Source organism: Cyclopterus lumpus, chromosome 8, assembly GCF_009769545.1.
Source record: "Cyclopterus lumpus isolate fCycLum1 chromosome 8, fCycLum1.pri, whole genome shotgun sequence".
Classification (NCBI taxonomy): Eukaryota; Metazoa; Chordata; class Actinopteri; order Perciformes; family Cyclopteridae; genus Cyclopterus; species Cyclopterus lumpus.
This window is the reverse complement of record NC_046973.1, coordinates 7,909,971-7,930,496: the sequence shown is the minus strand read 5'-3', so window position 1 is coordinate 7,930,496 and position 20,526 is coordinate 7,909,971. Positions and strand designations below refer to the sequence as shown.

General features: G+C 40.2%; 3 protein-coding genes across 6 annotated transcripts; 1 reads left to right on the top strand and 2 right to left on the bottom strand.

The window, feature by feature from the left end:
* Positions 1 to 5,293: 5,293 nt before the first annotated feature.
* On the bottom strand, positions 5,294 to 6,169 carry LOC117734744 (myeloid-associated differentiation marker homolog). The gene has a single exon (XM_034539009.1). It carries the CDS (start codon positions 6,167 to 6,169, stop codon positions 5,294 to 5,296), a length of 876 nt encoding a protein of 291 aa, XP_034394900.1.
* Positions 6,170 to 7,231: 1,062 nt separating this feature from the next.
* On the bottom strand, positions 7,232 to 9,350 carry LOC117734931 (myeloid-associated differentiation marker homolog). The gene is given in 2 exon segments (XM_034539284.1): positions 7,232 to 8,056; positions 8,632 to 9,350. Coding segments are annotated over 2 exon segments (825 nt in total). The 5' UTR covers positions 8,908 to 9,350; the 3' UTR covers positions 7,232 to 7,507.
* Positions 9,351 to 12,791: 3,441 nt separating this feature from the next.
* Positions 12,792 to 16,253, top strand: LOC117734930 (cell death-inducing p53-target protein 1 homolog). 4 transcript variants are annotated; one of them, XM_034539280.1, is made up of 6 exons: positions 12,793 to 12,923; positions 13,240 to 13,292; positions 14,023 to 14,182; positions 14,376 to 14,417; positions 15,519 to 15,663; positions 15,806 to 16,253. In XM_034539280.1, exons 3-6 carry the CDS (start codon positions 14,038 to 14,040, stop codon positions 15,909 to 15,911), a joined length of 438 nt encoding a protein of 145 aa, XP_034395171.1. In that variant the 5' UTR covers positions 12,793 to 12,923; positions 13,240 to 13,292; positions 14,023 to 14,037; the 3' UTR covers positions 15,912 to 16,253. The 4 variants fall into 4 exon arrangements, with proteins under 4 accessions (XP_034395170.1, XP_034395171.1, XP_034395172.1 ...); XM_034539281.1 differs by having other exon boundaries at positions 12,798 to 12,923; positions 13,234 to 13,292; XM_034539279.1 differs by lacking the exon at positions 13,240 to 13,292 and having other exon boundaries at positions 12,792 to 12,923.
* Positions 16,254 to 20,526: the final 4,273 nt, after the last annotated feature.

Sequence of the window (20,526 nt, the reverse complement as noted above, 5' to 3'; positions counted from 1 at the left end):
GTTGTCGGGTCGGGTGTATTGCCTATAGCTTTCCAGCCATCTGTTTGCCTGTTCAGCTTGTTTTGGACCTCATCGCCAGCCCTCATACATTTTGGATTCTCTTGCCTGCTCCATATTTTGTTTAATAAAGCACTGAAGTGCACTAACTCTGCCTGATCCGGCTGCCCGGTTAATTTAAGGGGATCTCCATGCACCAAGTTTGCACATCAAAGTCTCTTCACAGGAAAAGGTTGCATGAAGACGTTTATGGCTCCAGAGAGAGAAGAGAGCTCACCAGACCTCCGTCGCCCGCTCCTCAACTCTGCAGGAGGCTAGCAGCTCGAGGCTACACAAGCTGACTGAAAACTGTTGGTGGTTGAGTTGCATTGTGGGTAATGTATGCACCAGGTTTTGACAATGAAGAATAATTTGTGGAATAAGAAAGACGATATCTCTGGTTCAATTGCATCAATTCTACTACTATCATTAAACACGCAGTACAAGTATTATATTATATAATACTGTATAATACGTAACTCAGGATTAAACGATGCACATGATAAACTGCAGACTACACCTCTGATAAACCATGGACCTGCCACAGATGGTACACTTTTCTTCCTTTTTAAAAATGCCAGATGCAGCAGCTCATGCTATTTTTCCAATTATTTGTGTCCCCAAGTTGTCCTTACATTGCTGTTGTCTTGTATTGCTTATTTCATATTCTGTTCTCGTATTCACATTATTAGATGCAGTTATCTAATTTCCTTGCTTAAATTGGTTTCATCCAAACAAAAAAAACTAACATGTTCGCTGTGCGAGTACCAAGAACCGAGTTCATAAAAACCGAGCACACATGTAATCACTACAATGCAAAAGCAAAAGGTTTTGTTTGTTTTAAAAGATCAAATTTACCGCAAAACAATCATTCTGCATATTACTTCTCTTCCTGTGAGACCTGTGTTACAGCAAAGTGATCCCCAGCAGTACATGGATAATATATTATGAATATATTTGACACGATGTGCATTATTGTTTTAATTTATAACTTCTGGCCTTGTCTGCCAGTTGTTATTAGACTGCTGCTGAACTGTACAGGATTACATTGAAAATAAAGATGACACTGAACAGTCCTGTTCTTTCTCCCGGCTCTTTTTTCTCTCTCTTGCTCAGATGAGTCATTCTGCCTTCAAGCATGGATGTTTCCACATCAAGCTTCTTGTCTTTTGGCATGATCCTATGATCCTTTCAGATCGGAGTCAGTCGTCGACTTCGTTCTCAGGGATCGGAGAACTCTCTGAAGGTAACAGGAGTGTGACCTCTGTGTGGTGTTTGTGGCCCATAGCAGCATGACAGACAACTTCTGAATCAATATCTCTGATAACCAGGATGAGACAGAACCTTTTGTGTGTGTGTGTGTGTGTGTGTGGGGAGGGAGGGAGGGAGGCAAAGGTTGATTGGAGGAGAAAGACATGAATGAGATTACTTCCAGAGTGGCGACTCTGTGGCTGACGCTGTCTTTCGGTCAGAAGATGAATTAGTCTTAAAAGTAATCATAGACAGAATATACAAACAATCAATCGGTCTCTGTGCTGCTTGTATGTTGTTTGTTCAATTTATTTATAATGAGCCGGACTACAGCATCCATAGACACTATTTTAAAGCCTTGATGAGTTGTATGTCTCCCTGGTCTGTTTGTATCATGCTACATTCATGTACTAACTGTTTAATGCAGTTGTAATTACATTTTGTAATGTAGGCCCTGGGCTGTCTCAAAACAGCTGTTTGCATGGGGCCATCCAACAAGGCTACTTATTTGCTTAATGTTGTTTATTTTCTGCATCAATTATCATATAAATTGATAGAGAAATGATAAGTTGTACAGGGTTTGCAGGCAGTTATTTTAGCTGTTCATCTGCACACAGACTCCAGATGGAGCTGTTGACAGCCGTGGACTTGTCAAGCAGGAAGCACAGACTGTATCAAATATGGACGTAGTCTCTTGACGTTACATTCAAAATCTCTGCGGTTATTAGCTAAAAGTTATATTTTGACGTTATATTTTGGTAAAAGACTACGTAATAAATCTTTCTGAAAGGTACAGCAACATGTTGTCATAAACTAAGCTGAGATCTTGAGTCATTCTCTGTGCAGAAGCAGTAAAAGATCTGACCATAACTCACTGACAATGTGAATAGGAATATGTCAAAAAGGTGCTCACATGCATGACACACATGCTTCCCACGCACACGCTCACACATTCGTATTATTAAATCCACCAGCTGGGCTATGGTCATTGAACAAAGGTAACTGGGTTATCTGGATTTGATTATTGATGTCATGTGTATCATTCTGTACACATGACATCTATTGCTTCTGTCCATCCAGGGAGAGGGATCCTCCTCTGTTGCTCTCCTGAAGGTTTATTCCCTTTTTTCCCTGTCAAAGGTTATTTTTGGGGAGTTTTTCCTGATTCGATGTGAGGTCCTGGGACAGGGATGTCGTATGTGTACAGATTGTAAAGCCCTCTGAGGCAAATTTGTAATTTGTGATATTGGGCTATACAAAATAAACTGAATTGAATTGTTTGACATGGGCCTGGACTCAATTATGGCATAAGATTTATGTGGGTTTGAAAATCCTTCTCAAACCTTTGCACAGTTTGCACAGTAAACACCGTTCACACTGTTAGCCGCAACCTGCCGGCTTAGCCGTCACCCCGTTGGGAGCCGCGTGGAGGCAATAGATATGGTCTGAAATCTCTATGGAGCAACTTTTTTAAGTTGTTATAATTATGGTTTTAGAAGTGAATTTCTAGGTTATAAAGAATTATGTTGTTTTTTGAATAAACATGGGAAATAAATGTTTACTATAAACAGTGAAGAGAAAAGTCAAATAAAACACGTTCATTCACTTTAATTGAAATGAACGTGTAAAGAAGGTCTAATTGTGTAACTTTAAAAGACCATAAGTACTGCACCACTAGCCCAATTCAGCTTGAATTTGAGGGGAGATTCTTGCTTGTCTCAAAGGGCATTCACATTATTTTTGGAGCATGAGGAGGACATGCCCATTTTCTTCAGAACCTGAGGTGACTTTGAAAATGAATCTTAGGCTATTTGGCTAATATTCAGCATTGATTAAACAACCTGATGTAAAGCAATGTATTATGTCTGAACTAAGGAAGGTTCGTTACTTTTATTTTATTGGCAATGTCCTTGAAATAGATGGAGCTATCCTGCATCCTAGCTTTCTTTGGTTCTAGCTCCATGAGCACACTGCATTATAAACTTAAGAGGCTGGGTATTTATCCCATAATGTAACATATTTTGCCAATCAAAAACAAGTTAGAGTAAATCTTGTAAATATATATATATTTATATATATATAATGAATGACAATTTAATAAAACACGGTTGTAATAATGTCAAATGTGTTTTTAGAGGAGAAGTTGCTCATGTACTGTACATTAAAAACCCTTTGAAAATATCCTTATAGTACATCTATACTACATTATAGTGTGTTATTAAATGTTTATTAACATACTGCTGATAAATGCTAAATGGGGGATATAAAATAAAGTGCTATGTTCATGCACGACTGCTTATACCATTTATAAACACAGTTAAGATACAATTAGGTAATCCTTTATTAGTCTCACGCATATCAATTTGCAATGTTATTGCATGCTATTACCACTTATACATATACCTTTTTAAACAGAGGAAGCTTTTAATCAAATTGCATTTGGACTCATCTTTACAGCATTTATAGCCTACATTTTAATAATTGATCTTAAAAGCTTACACAAAATGAACAGTAGCATCATAGTCCTAATAAATCCATATCTTTAAGCTGAACGGTGCTTAGAAAGAATCAACATATTGCTGCGTGCCACAATTATCCGCATGTCTATCGGCTCAAAGCTAACGTAATGGACACAATAGGCTTGACTTAAAAGCGCAAATGGTTACCATCTGTGATTTGCATTTTTTATGATACAGCACCATTAAATAGCTAGTTATTTAGCGCGCCCCTGACAGAGTGCCACAGATCCACTTAAGAATCACTGGTCTCGTGCATTTGTGTCCTTTCGCAATCCTAATCAAAGCCGACTGCTGTCTGCACTTTGCCAACGTGTCTGACAGATAGAGACTATTGACCTAAACGTCTTACTGACAGACTGACGTGAGAAGAAAAGATACATTTCCACTTGACTTGAGTTCACTCACACAGATTGGTGTGCCAAGGAGCACAATAGCTGCAGGATTACAAGTGAGATTTAGGTGTCGTCCCTTTAACTTTTCCAATCGGTTAAAAGGGAAAGAATGAATTGACGTCATACTTCTTCTAGATCTCCGTCCCTGCCTGCCACATCACTGAGGAAGAAAATAAGCTAAATAAGAAAATAAGTAAGCTAACACCTTGCCACAAATCCAACTCCATATGCTGCAGCTGCCTGTTGATTAAAGGATTTTCTTTTTCCCTTTTCCCACACATGCTTACAAAGTCTCTCGCTGTCTCAGCCTCTAGCTCATCAAGTATTCTGTCCATGTGCTTCTCTCTCTTGTTTCTTCTCTCCTCTTTCTTCCTCCTGTTTGCCTGTCAGTATTCATACGTCCACACACATTGATCAGTTCTTTATCTGTAGGCAATTACTTTATCGCTTTTTATGCCTCAAGGCTTAAATACATTTCAGAAAATATACTTGTTTGCTCTCTCGTCGAGATTCAGAAGGAAAAAAATCAATACCACTCTTATGTCTTCATGATAAACACAGAGCTACCGCACACTGCCAGTTAGCTTAGTTAAGCTTAAAGACTGGAAACGAAGGGAAACAGCTGTAAGGAGGGAACAGGATCCACCAGCACCGCTATAGATTGGACTATCTCTTGGCCAGGTGCAGTAACTTCCTGACTTATTTAGTGTACAGGTATGAGTGTGGTATCCAATATAATATGCATATTACCAACAATGTCAAACTCTAAGTGTAAACACACTCGATTTGAATACGACAATGTAATAAACTGAATTGTGAGCTCAGTATTATTACCTCTACTCTTTGTGTATCAGGATCCAAAGTACTGCCAGGCTATTTTTTTATTTTTATGACAGTGAAACTACAGTTTTAATCATTAACAAACTCTAGTTCTTTTTTTAATAGTGTACTGAGCTATCGACATTTCATTATTGTAAAGATACTATATTGCATTCGGCAAACTTTAAAATTAATCTCTCGAAAGAAAAGTTTACACAATGGCTCCTTTTGTTCACAAGAATTTAAACCCAGGATTCCAATTGTTCTCAGTTAGTGTTAGTTTTGATGAGCAGCAGCTAACTGGCTACTAATACAGAACACAAGATATATAGAGTAAGCAGTGTCCACGGTGTAAACAATAGTATTGATGATGGCCATGAATGTGACCACCACCAGTTTATCCCAATAACAGAGTGCGCCACACACACTGGGTCTCTTATTTCCACGGAAACTATACAGTGGCCAGATCACCATAGCTGTCATGTACATCACTGCTGCCAAAATGTTATAGACGATCACAAGCTTGTCAAAGGGGAATGGGAAGAAAGACGTCAGCTGTCCAGTGGAGAGCAGGATTATGAGGATGGCGAAGATGAAGCACAAGCAGTACACGGCCACGCACCACTGCAGTTCTGGGGAGCCAGTGAACTGGCTCTTCTCCAGGGACGTGAAGATGAGACAGGCGAAGAACGCCTCCAGCATCTTCATGATGCCGGGTAACGAGGAGAGGAACCCGCTGTTCTGCCCACTTGGACGAAGGCGAGTTAAAGCCACCTCGCCTGCGTAAATCCCAAAGCAGACCCAGGACACCACGGAGGCCCCGATCTGGCGGTGGCAGATCTTGCAGGTGAAAAAGACGGGGTAGATTATGGAGGCGGAGAGGCACATGAGGCTCGCCAGCATGGCAAAGGCACTGGTGAAGTCTTCCCAGGCAAAAGGTAATTTGGTATTGACGGTTGTGAACTCCAGGATGAGAATGACAAGGGTGAAGAAGAAGCAGAAGCACCAGGTGAACATGCACCACGCCCAGTAGGGAGATGAGACGTACCCCACTGTTGCAACCAGGCTAAAAGACATACAGGTGAGGATGGCTGCCATTATTCGTATGATGCCCACAGGCTGGGTGAGCGCCCGTAAGTCCACACCAATCATGGCTGGACAGGGTGAGTCCGTTGGACGTATAAAAAAATGTACTGGTTCCAAAGTCAGTTGATTCTAGTCGGTACAGCAAGGCCGTTTTTTTCCAAACCAGATCGTATTGAAGAAATCCATGCAGAGCCTCGAGCGGGTGTGTTCTCTGAAACTGAAACTCAACGAGTGGTTGTGTGTATTCAAACAGAGCATCCTAGGCTTATCTACGTGGTTTATGGTTCTGTTTCACTCCGCGGATTGGATGCTGGCTGAGTGTTATCATATTCACCCCAGGACACGCACGCTGGACTCTGGTCTTCAGTGCATGCCTGGTTCTCCAGCACAATGACGAGGCTACAGGGTCCCTTAATTTATTGTTCTTGGGTGGGACAAATTGGAGAGTTTGAAGAATGGATTTTTCTGGATTTTATAGTACAAAGATTATAAAAAAGAAAAGAAAAGCTACCTTTTTAATAAAGACTTTAAAAGAAAGAAGAACATCTACCTTCGCACCAAATTGACAAGAAACAACACAATGACGTTTTAGTGTATTTACATTAGTGTTGTGATCCATTACATTGGTGTAAACCAAAAGCAAAACATATGTCCTATGAAATTTCTCTTTTTATCCATTGCAAAAAAGAGGGAAAAAGTTTTTAAAAACCGTAAAAATAACAACAGAAGCATTTAATAGATTGTATTATACTATGTCCTTTGTCTTCCCTTGAGAACATACTTGTGTTTACAATACCATTATAATATCTAAAATAAAGCAATGCCTTATGTGAGTAACCTCCCACGTTATCACTAAGATTAGCAAACAAGGCTTTAATCCTGACCAATTACTCTCTTGCAACACAGAGGGGTGAATACAATAGGTTTGTTCAGAGCAGAATAGCGGGTGGGGAGTTGTGTTTTCAGGGTATGCGCACACTGTGACACACCTTTGCAAACATACTTCGACAAGGATAGGAGAGTTTAACCATTAAACATATTGCTCATTTATGAGTCATTCATTCATGATGGTAATTTATTACTAAAGTGCTGAAACAACCGAATAATAGGCATGATGATGTCAGCATGTAAATGTAAATCCAAACTTTTATTACATTTCATTCATATTCAGGAATATACAGGAATATGCACTCGACTACAACTGAGTTGGCTGTCTCAAAATTAGACAAAAAGAATGAGCAAAGATCATGGGATCACATCTTCCCGACGTTAATAATTTTACACAGTTTCATGTTCTCAGAGAATGCAACAGGGAAATAAAATATGTTTCACAGAAGTTGTACAAGAGATGCATCACATTCCATATTCCTGCTCTCATGTTCATTCTTTGAGTCCTAGTGCAACCTAGTTTCTGCTGATGAAAAACACCAGCCTAAAAGAGTAAACAGTATCAGTGATGTAAGCAGCAAGGTTGAAACAGGTCATGAACGTGATAACCACTAATTTATCCCAGGGACATAGAATCCCTTTCGTGCAGTATTTCGGTCTGGAATTGTTCTGGAAGCTGTACAACGGCCAGATGACCACAGCGGTGATGTACAGCAACACTGCCAACACGTTGCAAACTGTCAGCACTTTGTCAAACGGTGCAGGGAAGAGAGTCAGGAGGCGGCAGATGGTAAAAATGATGACGAGCAGGGCGAAAATGAAGCAAACGGAGTACACAGCAACGCACCACTGGAGCCCTGGAAACCTGGAGTACTGGTTGTAGTTCAAGCAGATGAAGATGATGCAAGCCACGAAGGCCTCGAGAACCTTGAGGAGGCCTGGCACTGTGGAGAGAAATCCACTTATCTCACCGGGTTTAGCCCGGGTCAGACCGACATCCACGGCGTACAGGATGAAAGCCAGACAGGAAGTAACGCTGGCAGCAATCTGTCTGCCGCATTAATGCTAAGGCCAGACACACAGTTATTATTATGTCTTTTTATTGGCCATCAACTTGACATTTGCACACTTATTGTTACGCTGAAGCCTACATAAATGCTCCAAGTGGTGGTTACACCCATGACACGGAGCACAGAGCTGGTGCAAATATCTAAATGGATTAAAATGAGAGCGTATCTGTTAAAACACGTGATATACTCGCAGTCTAACTGTAGGTTGTATTCACTCATTTCAAGCTGTGGTTGTTACAGACACACCTGGGAGAGATCTGCCCTCTACTGTGAGTACCATTGTAGTTACTCTTTTTACTCTGTACAGAAAACCACCCTAATGAAAGCGTATCCAATGTCAAGAATGCAGACCTGTAACAAGTGTTTGATTTTCGACATCATTACATTTTGTGGTGATGTGGATTTGGCTGCCTTGAGTACCCGTCTGTTTAGGTTTACATTATGGGTTTGGAATAAAAAGATCTTGATCAATGACAGCAATGTCAGTGGCTGGTCAATAATGTATTTCACCAATAATCTACGACAAGTTTGTAAATAGATAAATCAATAAATCTGTCAAAAACAAATAACAAGAGAGTAAAAAAGGGCACACACCATCAGAGTAGCCAACATGGCAAAAGCGGTCGTGAAGTCATCCCAAGAGATGGGCAACTGGGCGCTGAGGCTGGTGAGTTCCAGGACCAGGATGAGGATGGTGACACAGAAGCAGAAGCACCAGGTGAACATGCACCATGTCCAGAAGGAGTCCGTGCTGTGGCCCACTGATGCCACCAGGCTGAAGGAGATACAGGTGAAGATCACCTCCAGTATCCGCACTGTCAGTGTCCTGATGTCCAGTGTAACCATGGTGATTGTAATCACGTGGTTCTGGATAGAATATCTATTAGATTATCTCTTTTCGCCAAGTTGTCTCTTCGATCCTTGCTGATTTAATATTTTCTTCCTCTATTGTTTCCGTCAGTCCTCTCCTCTCATCCTGTTAGTGCTGCCTGCCTGCATGACTAAAGTAAAGTGAACGTCAAATCTTTGGCCTCTCCCTCATCGCCACCCTTTCAGACCTCCCTATAATGGCCGCTAATCAAACATTTACACAAGTTCTACAGAGTGTTTGTGTAGGGGGGCAGTATATGTGTGCTTATCGGTTGTGTGCATGGTCAATAAAATAATTAAAATATTTTACAACAGTTGTGTTCAAGAGGAACTGCACCTTATGACACATCCTCTTACTCAGTATTTCTCATCCATCATGTTTGCTAACTTAGCGCCCTGCCCACACATCAATAGTTCAGATCTGTAAATGTGTTACAAGTGGCTGTTGAGGTGCTACAGCGAAAGAAATGTGAGAAATACAGTACAGGAGATGGTATTAGTCTTTCACTGGATTTGGAAATGTAAGTGTGAGACACACCCCTTTTAACAATTTAATTAGAAACTGTTCACGTTGAATAACTTCCAAATTAAATCAAGCCATTAAGAGAGTTCAGGCCTATCTCAAACATATGAATAGGCTTTTGTCAGGATAAACAGTGAGGCATGAACATTAAACAAGTCCTAGAATAGCGATTTACCTGCAGACAAAAACAATTAAAGGGCCAAAGTGTTCTCAACCAAACCTGGAGGAACTTTTGTCATTTCTGAGAATTTTCTCTTTTGTATGTGCTTGCATGTCCCAGTCTACGGCCATCAGAGTATGGCTGTTTAATGCTTTCTCCATTTTAGGAGAACACTAAAAACATACTACATGATTCCTTTGACAAAGCTACTGAAAGACTACTTGTAGAAGTAATAATACAAACCATATGAGAGCAATTAAACAATTTCTGCACTGCCATAATCTCAACTGCCATTGTTCCGCTGTTGTCAACACAATAGCCTACTCACTGTTTCCTGATGTCATCTTGTCCATTGTAAAACACACGTTGCCTTTATGACTAAAGAAGTACAAAAAGTACAAGACTGAATTTACCTTTACTATTGTACTTCTTATTACCACAGTCAGTGAGAATAGTAACAACGGGAGTTAGTGTGCCTGAAATTAAATTACCTCTACAAAAGTAATGAATTGCACATTGTTAATGGAATTACTTGACATTTCCGAAGTATTTTTAAAAGTGATTCATAGTATTAGAAAAAGGCAAAAAGTTAAAAAGATTTTACAGTCATGTTTGATCATCATCCTTCTTCTATTTTTATTTTAAAGTAGAGTTACAACAACAAGTGTTTGGACAACCAGAAAAAACAAGCCCCCGTTTACAGCTCACTGCTGGGTGTAGGTACGTATAACGTCCATGCTCTTGTGTGATATGTACTGAAAGTTGTTTTGCTGTCTGTATAAGTCTGACTAAAAGCCATTCATGATACCTCTTTTATTATTTTTAAGGATTCACTTTTTTCCCCCATTATCTGGAATAACATGAATTGACTTGAACTGATTATGCTTCCTGCTTGGTCTCAAGGTCAAAGCTCAGTCCAGTCTGTTTTCCGGTTGTTATTATTACTTATTATTATAGTTTCATTGCATCCAGAGTCTTGCCATAGTCTTGCCATAGTGTTGTGTTTCTGGGCTTCTTCGCAAGTATGAAATAGTGCTATAATTAAGACAAATAGTAATTTGATTAATGATCTTCACACAGCAGTCATGGAATCCCTATTGTATACCATTTACATTACTTATACAAAGCAGAAACAACAACAGAAGAAACAGAAAGATGTTGCAAAGCACACAGAAACACAACTTCAGCAGTCAAAAATAGTAATACATCTGCCTGTGATACTTCAATAACCAAGTACCTAAGTAACACAAATGAATGCTGGCAAATGATCCAGAAGAACATATGATAAATAGCAACTTGTCAGCATGACAGAATTCTTGGAAGTGGCATCATGAGATAAGCTTTTTTCTTCTGGTAGCCCTCCCGTTGAAGAGTCCTTAAATGTGACCCCACATGCTGCTCTCTGTGAAGGAAGAAATGAAACCTCGAACCAAACAATTCTGCTGACATCTAGTGGCCGCATTTTCTTCCCATGTCGGCCTGTAACCAAGTCAGCGTGGCTGTAGCGTAGTGCATTCCAGATGTGACGGGTCATGTCTTCGTGATAGTCCTGTGACCTCTCAGTGCGCTCAGCCCCCTCATGACTGTCCTCGGATCTAATGTGTTCTCATGTGTTATCCAGACTCATGTAGCGTATGAGGGACAATGTCTGGAATAAACAGATAAGGAATATCCAGTATTGAGAAACAGTGTGTCATGTTTCCATGGAACTCATAACTGAGAAACAACCAGCTGCAGAAAAGAAGCGTGCTTTAGACGTATCGTTCTCCTCTGCATTCATTATCATTACTACATTGGTATTTGTCTAAATGTTGAATTGACCTATTCCCATTTTAATACAAACTCTTTCTATTCCACTACTTTTGCTTTACATGATTCATACTGTTTTGCAATAACGTGATGGTGCCAAGGGAAGTGAGTCTCTACAATATGTGGTTGTGGGAAATTACAAAATTTTCTGGAAAGGGACATTTCACAGGTTCTGACAGGATTTCCAAAATTGTATAACAGGCGGCAATAAAACTGATGCAACTTCTCTCTGACACAACACATCTTTAGTTGACCTTTAAAGGCCCTGCATATACTATAAACCCTCACGTGATTCTCTTTTAACGACATCTTCTTCACACTTTTGTTAGCTTTGTTAGAGAGATGGAGAGAAATGGTTGCTTGCCCCGAGATACTGGCGGATATCTACCGTAGCCACGAGGCTCACAGTGCTATAGTCGCAGATGTGAGCACAAGTCTACTATTGACAACACTTTCTCTCACTGTCTCACGTCATGTGCTAGATGGTCCAGAAGTCTAGTTTACTGCCAAACTTTGAATTAAATTATGCTGCAAGGTTATTATGAATTTCTTGGCCAATGATGTTGCATACTTACTGCCTACTTCAGCTTTAATTGTGGCTCGAATGATTACATGTAATGTTGTTCGAGAAAAAAAAAACACAGTGAATAATCACAGCTTTGCACCTCGAGAAAGGCTTCGGCCTTGTTGAAATCTCCTCTGCTATCATGAACAAAAAACTATGCGGATAGATTTTACACATGGTCTTCTTTAACAGGATTGTAGCAGCAAAGAAAGTTGTGGAAAGTTTTTTTGTTGGAAGAATGGGGGTGGGTTTTGCATTCCCCCACTCCCACCATCACAAACCCACACATGTTTCTCATTAAGTGAGTCAGACTGAGATAGCAGCAGACCACAGAAAACTAGAGGGCTAGCTGAAAAGAAAAGGCACAAATAGATGATAGGTACAGCGATAGGTTGGTTGATAGGCGGTGTCTTACAATCAAACAAACAAACAAACAAACAAATAAAGAGACATTTCTTTCTGTTCACGGTCTTGGTCCCTTGACTTTCGGCTCAGTCACAGTGTTTAGTTTGACTAATGTACTGAGTGGTATTGAATGAGATTTTTCCAGGATTGCTGACTGACACAGGGACAACAGTGATCAACGATATGACGCAATGATGTTAGACCACTAAAGATTACTTTGTTCTCGGCAAACACCCGGCTCGCTGCCCCTCTTTTCGATGAGTTCTGTATTCATAACTCTTATTGCCGTACTGGTCATTATTTGTACAATATTGAACACACACTGTCATATTATTCTGTTAATATTCTTAAGACCCACTCAGTCACGTGGAGTTTAAGGGAGGGGAAAGAGGGAGGGAGCATCATGAAGCTGACTATAGTCCCTCCATTACATTTGAAGAAAACAGGAAATACCTCCTTCTATATTTCCTCCGTCTCCAGTGGCTTCATCGTGATTCTTCCTGCCTCACTACCAGGCTCCAACAGATAGGGTGTGTAACTTTCTCTTTTATTTTAAGTAACAGGAAGGTAAATCTCAATTTAAACTGATGTAGTTATATAACTATCAGCGGCTTTTGTGATGGTGTGAATGTGTGTATGTATGTGGATGTTGACCTTTTTTTACCATTATTTTAAAACACAAATGTAAAGAACATGTAGGTAGTGAATCAATTGGTCATGTCAAGCTTATTCAGATACATTGACCAAACAAAACAGGGCGAGGCACAAGTACAATGCTGTGGTGAATTAATGTCTGTGGCTCATGTTGCTCTAATTGATTTATGATGGATTTACAACGAGACCCAGGAAGTCAGGCGGGGACCGGGTGGGCTTGTTGAGACTGATCAGCATACATTGTGGTAATAAATGTTTCTGTTTTCAAAACAAAGCAATAAAGCATGTTTGTTTGCTTCACTGACAGAGGCTCTTAAGGATCTGGACAAGTACAAAGCAACATTATCAGAGCAAAGAGCTTTTAAACGCGGTGGAAAGTAACTAAGTACTTTTGCTCAAGTACTGTGGTTCAGTGCAATTTGGAAGTATTTGTAATGTACTTGAGTATTTTCCATTTTATGCCCTCACTACATTTTCAGAGACATGCTATTGTACATTTTACTCCACTAGTTATTGACAGATTACACACAAAATATCTAGTTATTTTATTAGAATTATAATCAGAACTGTTTATTGCTAAGTACGTCACACATAGAAGGAATTTGGCTCGTTGAATGGAGCATAACAATAAACATGCACTGTTATCGTTGAAACAGTAAATAAAAGATTAGATAAAATTAGCTACATCTTAACCAACTACAACAGTAAAATGTTGCTTACTCATTTATGCCTAAGCACATCTAAAATAATATAATATAAGGTGTGTGAGGTGTTACTGTAAATACATTTTTGTTGTTATTGATTCTGGCTGCATTTCTAACCAAACCTATAAACTGTCAATGCATAGTTACAATACAAAATGTATCTTGACTTTTAATTTAGCATTTCCACAAGCATTTCCACACTTTTTGCTTAATAACTTTAAAGCCAGTTAATCAACTAAAGGAAATAATAATAAACATTTATCATATGCAGTAAAGATTTCTGAAGATGGAAAAAGGATACCCACCACACGAGTCCGCTCCACCGTACCCTGGGCCCCCCATGAACTATGGGGGTGCAGTGCAGCAGCCAGGGATGTACCCTCAGCCGGGCTTCTCTCCTGCAGCGCCTCCACCTGCTGTGTATCAGGGAGGTCTGTGACTGATACTGTTACCTGAAGTTCATTTTGCTCATCTACAGCCTAACAACAATATTTCACACATTTTTCTTTCAAACAAATTGTTTTTAAGCTTTGACTGTAAGAAAAAAACATATAGGTATTGTATGCAAGGTGTTTTATGGAAATATCCATTCTGAGGCATCCTTTCCTGCTTTGTTTTGTGCAGGTGTTCCTTTTGCTCCGGCCATGGCTGCACCTGGCACAACAGGTGAGAGAGAGCATTGTTTTAAATGTTTGACAAATACTGGATAATTGGCTGCAATTTCATACAGGAGATTGCTGTTTGTGTCCCATATGAAAGAAGTACTTGTGTTGCCTAAACATAAGCAAATAGTTTTGATGCCTAAAGCTTTACTTTTGTTGCATTTTTGTTTTGTTTACATTTCGTAGTCATTTTAAGCTAATCCATGGTGTTCTTACAAAACATAACAAAGTAGTTTGTAGAGTTTTCTTATTTTTTTCATGGTTTGTTAACCACATTTTTAAAATTGTTTTCCTCAAATCAATGGGAGACGTATAGTCTTTGGTAAAATACAATAGATGGACACAGATATGATAGTATTTCCATTCCAGTGTGTGAAGTGAGATTTACACAGACCGCAAAGTCAGTGGGCACAGTCTGCAGTTTCCCTCCAAAGTCATCAGAAGAATAGCCCATTTATAGCCTCCGTGCATAATGGACAGCTATTGTTTACAGTTTCTTCTTTTGATGCATGATTGTTGCTTGTAGAAGACGAGTAAGGAGCAGCTCATAAGAAGTTCAGGCTTCTCACATGAAAGATGTATTGCAATCCCCCCCCATCTACATTGATATACATTTTAAAGTATTTTTTTATACTACTGTCTTTCCATCAATTACGTTTTCACACAACACAATGAGAACACATACAGTAATTTACCATAAAACCCTCTATGTCTGGATGCCTTAATAAAGTAAATTACAGGACTGGGAAATTCGACAGACGGAAACAAAACAGAAGCTCATTATCAAGTTACAGTTGCTGTGCTATTGGCAGCCTCTACTGGTCCGTCTGAGTCAGTGCACTCAGCAAATTGTATCCTCAAATCTGGTAATAACATCTAAAACTGGAAAGTCTACAAAAACAACAGGAAATGTCCGACTTGCTGGCCACAAAAGTTACACATATGATTAAATAATGCATTAAATAAATAATGCATTAGAAACAATATCATTACTACTAATTTCCAGGTTTTAGTCAAAATGTTTAACATTTACAAGTGAATATTGATACTAAAGAATATGTAGATACATCCTAAATTTGATGTGCTGTGCATCTCTCAACCTCAGTGACTCACTTGGTAGTAACACCGGCACTGCATGACGCCCCAGGACAAACTGTGTGTCCCCACTGCCAGCAGACAGTGATCACCAACACAGAGCGCACTGCCGGCCTGATGACCTGGGCCATCTGTGGGGGCCTCGCCCTCTTTGGGTAAAAACTACTTTTCGGCTATAAACTTGTCTAGTTTCTATGTCATTAAAGGAAAAGAAAAAATCTATAAAGTACAAACAAATCCTTTATTACAAACCGGTATTAACTGGAAGTTCACAATTCTCTCTGTTTTCACCTCCAGGTGTTTTCTTTGCTGTTGTATCCCGTTCTGCGTGGATTCCTGTCAAGATGTGGCCCATCACTGTCCTTCCTGCCAAAAAGTCATTTACGTATACAAGCGAATGTAAAATTAACTATATGGGGGAGAATATCGTAATGCTTATCTGTAGCCTCACTTGCTCGACACAACACTACAACTAATACTGTGTTATATTCACCATGCAGTGAAACATTTGTAATTCCTATAACAACAATTATGCCAATAAAAATGACAAAAACAATTGTTTCTAGCTGTCTGCTGTAGCCACTAAGCCTCACATTTGGTCCAGTGGTGAAACCGGTTGTTTGCCGGGTGTCTTACGTTTTCTACAGCACTGATTAGATTTCAGTGGTCAAAGGTCATTGTGACCTCATAAAACACATTTTTGTCCGTAATAAGAACTCATTGGCTAATAAATATTTCATACCAATATTTATTAAGGTGGAGTGATGATACTTTGGACAGACATTGTAAACTGCAACATGTCCGGTTGGTGGAGGTGAGGTGTTTACTCAATAGTTTTCCTTCAAAGGAATTTGTTTAATTAACTGTTTTATCCGACAGGATACATACGACTGAGAGATTAAAGCCATGCTAGCTGTACACAGTGGTGCTCACATTAGCATGCTAACATGCTCACAGTTAAAATGCAAACATGCTAATGCTTCGTAACATCATCTTCCATGTTCATGTTTGAGTTAAGGGTGGTAGCATGCTAACACTTGCTAACTAGCGTTACTAGCGTTACACGCAAAGTGCAGTTGAGTTTGATGAAACGTCTTTCTTTTGCAGCTGTGTGGTCATGAACCAAAGTACTGTATTTAACAAAATCACAAACATCACATTTTTAACCAATGGTGCTAAAGGAAGGCTTATCTATCCAACAATTGCCAAGAAGGTGACGAATCACAAAAGTCATTCTCCTGGGAGCTATGAATGTCTGTACAACATGTTTATGCATCTGACTGCCGTTTTCCAAGTGGCCGAGTATAAATGTGCTTGAAGCCAATGTGCCGGTAGTGAGGTGTGAGAGGTGAGAGGCAGCAGAGGCCTTTCCATAGGGCCACTTCCGTTCAAACCTGCCAAATGCAAGTAGGCATAAGAGAGTGGAAAGGGAAAACTGTAAGCGCAGGATTTGGGAAAGGATTTTTGTAAATTAAACACTGTTTCTGTGGAACATCACTGTACTACTGTTTAAGATCACATCTTATCAGGTGGCAACCTACAGTTCTGAAAAGTGGAGCCATGTGGAAGTGCCTTGCATTCTCTCTACTGACCGGCAGGGTCAGTAGAGAGAACTCTTCTCTTCTGGTTGCAAAAAGAAGTCTATGAGTAAATGACCCTTCTTCTCTCTTGATTTATTTCTTCAGTGAACATGTAAACACAGGTTTTTGGTTTTAATTGCTAGTTTTAAGTCTTCTTCAATAGAGCATGCATATTTTGCAAAATGCACTTTTTCACGGATTTTCAACATCTACGTGTGTCTCCAATGCCTATAAGAAAACACCATCCTCTCTATCACCTCTCATAACACATGTTAAAGAGCCAGTCAGCTCCATATGACGTGCTATGGGGCTTTGTTCTAAATAGCACCACCTCCAGCTAGGTGACCATCCCCACCCACAAAATACCTATACTGAGTCTATCTCGCTATAATATAAGTATACAACAAGCCTCATGACATACTTATTTTGGTGTTTTTTGGTTGCTCTTTGTGGTTTTAAGGCTTAACTTAATTATATAAACCACTCTAAGTTTTATTTGGTTTGTGTCTGCATATTATAATGCCTTTTCTACTGCTAGCTGTTGTGTTTTTGTTGATAATATTTTTGGGATCTAGAGTGGAGGAGCAGTGCAATGCAGGTCTCATGTGCTTCGCTCATCTCATCCTAGCACACAAGAGTATTTCAGAAAACTATTCCTTTAATGGTGCGTGTGTTTTATTTTGGTCTGACAATAGGAGAGAAACCTGCATTTTCTGAATGCCTTGCTAAATTAAATTACATTTTAAATTAATATTTGTGTTGGTTTAACTATTTTATATGTATCTGTGATTTGCTCAAATATTTGCAAAAAGTACCGCCAAGGAGGTTAGGATTTTGTTGGTTGGTTGGTTTTGTCAGCAGGATGACACTATTAGATCTCTGTCATCTAAAGCTGTATTAGTAAATGATTTAATATCAGACAATCACATTGATTTATTGTGTCTTACTGAAACCTGGCTGAGCCATGAAGAATATGTCAGCCTAAATGAATCAACTCCTCCAAGTCATATTAATACTCACATTCCTCGAGGTACCGGCCGAGGAGGTGGAGTAGCAGCCATCTTTGACTCAAGCCTATTAATGAATCCTAAACCTAAACTAAACTACAACTCATTTGAAAGCCTTGTTCTTAGTCTTTCACATCCAACCTGGAAAACATTACAGCCAATTCTATTTGTTATACTGTACCGGCCACCAGGTCCCTATTCAGAATTTATATCTGAATTTTCAGAGTTTTTATCAAGTTTAGTCCTTAAAACTGATAAGGTTATTATTGTAGGAGATTTTAATATTCATGTGGATATTGATGATGATTGCCTTAGTGCTGCATTTATCTTATTGTTGGACTCAATTGTTTTTTGTCAGACATTACAGAAACCCACTCACTGCTTTGGCCACACCCTCAACCTTGTTCTTGCATATGGCATTTACATTAAGCATTTGGAGGTCTTCCCACAGAACCCTCTTCTGTCAGACCATTACCTCATAACTTTTGAGTTTATACTCCCGGAGGGTACACCGTTAGTCAAAAGTTTCTACACCAGATGTCCAACTGACAGTGCTGTAGCTAAATTTAAAGAAGCGATTCCTTCTGCATTTGATTCAATACCACGTCTCAATGTGACGGAGGACTCCTGTGCTAATTTTAGTCCGTCCCAGATTGATCATATTGTCAATAGTGCTACAGGCTCACTGAGAATGACTAGACTAGACTCAATAGCCCCACTGAAAAAAAAGACACTGAGGTTTGCTCCCTGGTATAACCCTCAGACCCGCAAACTAAAGCAAACTTCACGAAAGCTCGAAAGCTCGAAAGTTATATATAAGTTATATATATAAGTTATATATAAGCTCGAAAGTTCCACCAATCTGGAAGAATCACACTTAGTTTGGCGAGATAGCCTTAAAACATATAAAAAGGCTCTCCGTAATGCCAGAGCAGCCTATTACTCATCAGTAATAGAGAAAAATAAGAACAATCCCAGGGTTCTCTTTAGCACTGTAGCCAGGCTGACAGAGAGTCACAGCACTGTGGAGCCGTGTATTCCTATAGACCTCAGTAGTAATGACTTCATGAATTTCTTTAATGAAAATATTTTAACTATTAGAGGCAAGATTGATGATCTCTTGACCTCAACCACTGATGATCTATCATCAAGAGGAGTGGCCGTGGAAACGGCTGTATGTCCCCCCTGGTGTATATTTGGATAGCTTTTCTCCCATTAACCCATTAACGGTTTCTACTTCTAAACCGTCTACCTGTCTCTTAGACCCCATCCCAAGGAGGCTGCTTAAAGACGTGTTGCCTTTAATTGGCACCTCTCTGCTGGATATTGTTAATGTGTCTTTGCTAACAGGCCATGTACCACATTCCTTCAAAAGAGCTGTAATTAAACCTCTCCTGAAAAAGCCCACTCTTAATCCAGAGGTGTTGGCTAACTACAGACCGATCTCTAACCTTCCCTTCTTCTCTAAGATCCTTGAGAAAGTAGTCGCAAATCAGTTGTGTGACTTTCTACATCAGAATAGTTTATTTGAGGAGTTTCAGTCAGGATTTAGAAAACACCACAGCACAGAGACAGCACTGGTGAAAATTACAAATGACCTCAATTGCATCAGTTAGGGGACTCATCTCTGTACTGGTCTTGTTAGACCTTAGTGCTGCGTTCGACACCATTGATCATGACATCCTATTACAGAGATTGGATCATTCGATTGGCATTTCAGGTACCGCACTAAGTTGGTTTAAATCTTTTTTATCAGATCCATCCATCCATCCATCCATTATCACCCGCTTATCCGGGGTCGGGTCGCGGTGGCAGCAGGTTCAGCAGGCCAACCCAGGCCTCCCTCTCACCCGCAACACTTTCCAGCTCATTCTGGGGGATCCCGAGGCGTTCCAAGGCCAGCCGAGAGATATAATCCCTCCAGCGTGTCCTCGGTCTTCCCCGGGGCCTCCTACCAGTTGGACGTGCCCGGAAAACCTCTAATGGGAGGCGTCCAGGAGGCATCCTGACTAGATGCCCGAACCACCTCAGCTAACTCCTTTCGACACGAAGGAGCAGCGACTCGACTCCAAGCTCCCCCCTGATGTCTGAGCTCCTTACCCTATCTCTAAGGCTGAGCCCGGCCACCCTACGGAGGAAGCTCATTTCGGCCGCTTGTATCCGAGATCTCGTTCTTTCGGTCACGACCCAGAGTTCGTGACCATAGGTGAGGGTTGGAACGTAGACCGACCAGTAAATGGAGAGCTTTGTTTTCCGGCTCAGCTCCCTCTTCACCAAGACGGACCGGTACAGCGCCTGTTTTACTGCTGCAGCCGCACCGATCCGCCTGTCGATCTCCCGCTCCACCTTACCCTCACTCGTTAACAAGACCCCAAGATACTTGAACTCCTTCGCTTGGGGTAGTCAGTTTGCCCCCACCTGGAGGGAGCAA

Excerpts from the sequence above, each read along its gene's own strand:
- LOC117734744 (XM_034539009.1), bottom strand. The coding sequence starts at position 6,169 with ATGATTGGTGTGGACTTACGGGCGCTCACCCAGCCTGTGGGCATCATA.
- LOC117734930 (XM_034539279.1), top strand. The coding sequence starts at position 14,038 with ATGGAAAAAGGATACCCACCACACGAGTCCGCTCCACCGTACCCTGGG. Across the intron at positions 14,183-14,375 it reads ACCTGCTGTGTATCAGGGAG|GTGTTCCTTTTGCTCCGGCC; the intron begins GTCTGTGACTGA and ends TGTTTTGTGCAG. Across the intron at positions 15,664-15,805 it reads GGGGGCCTCGCCCTCTTTGG|GTGTTTTCTTTGCTGTTGTA; the intron begins GTAAAAACTACT and ends TTTCACCTCCAG.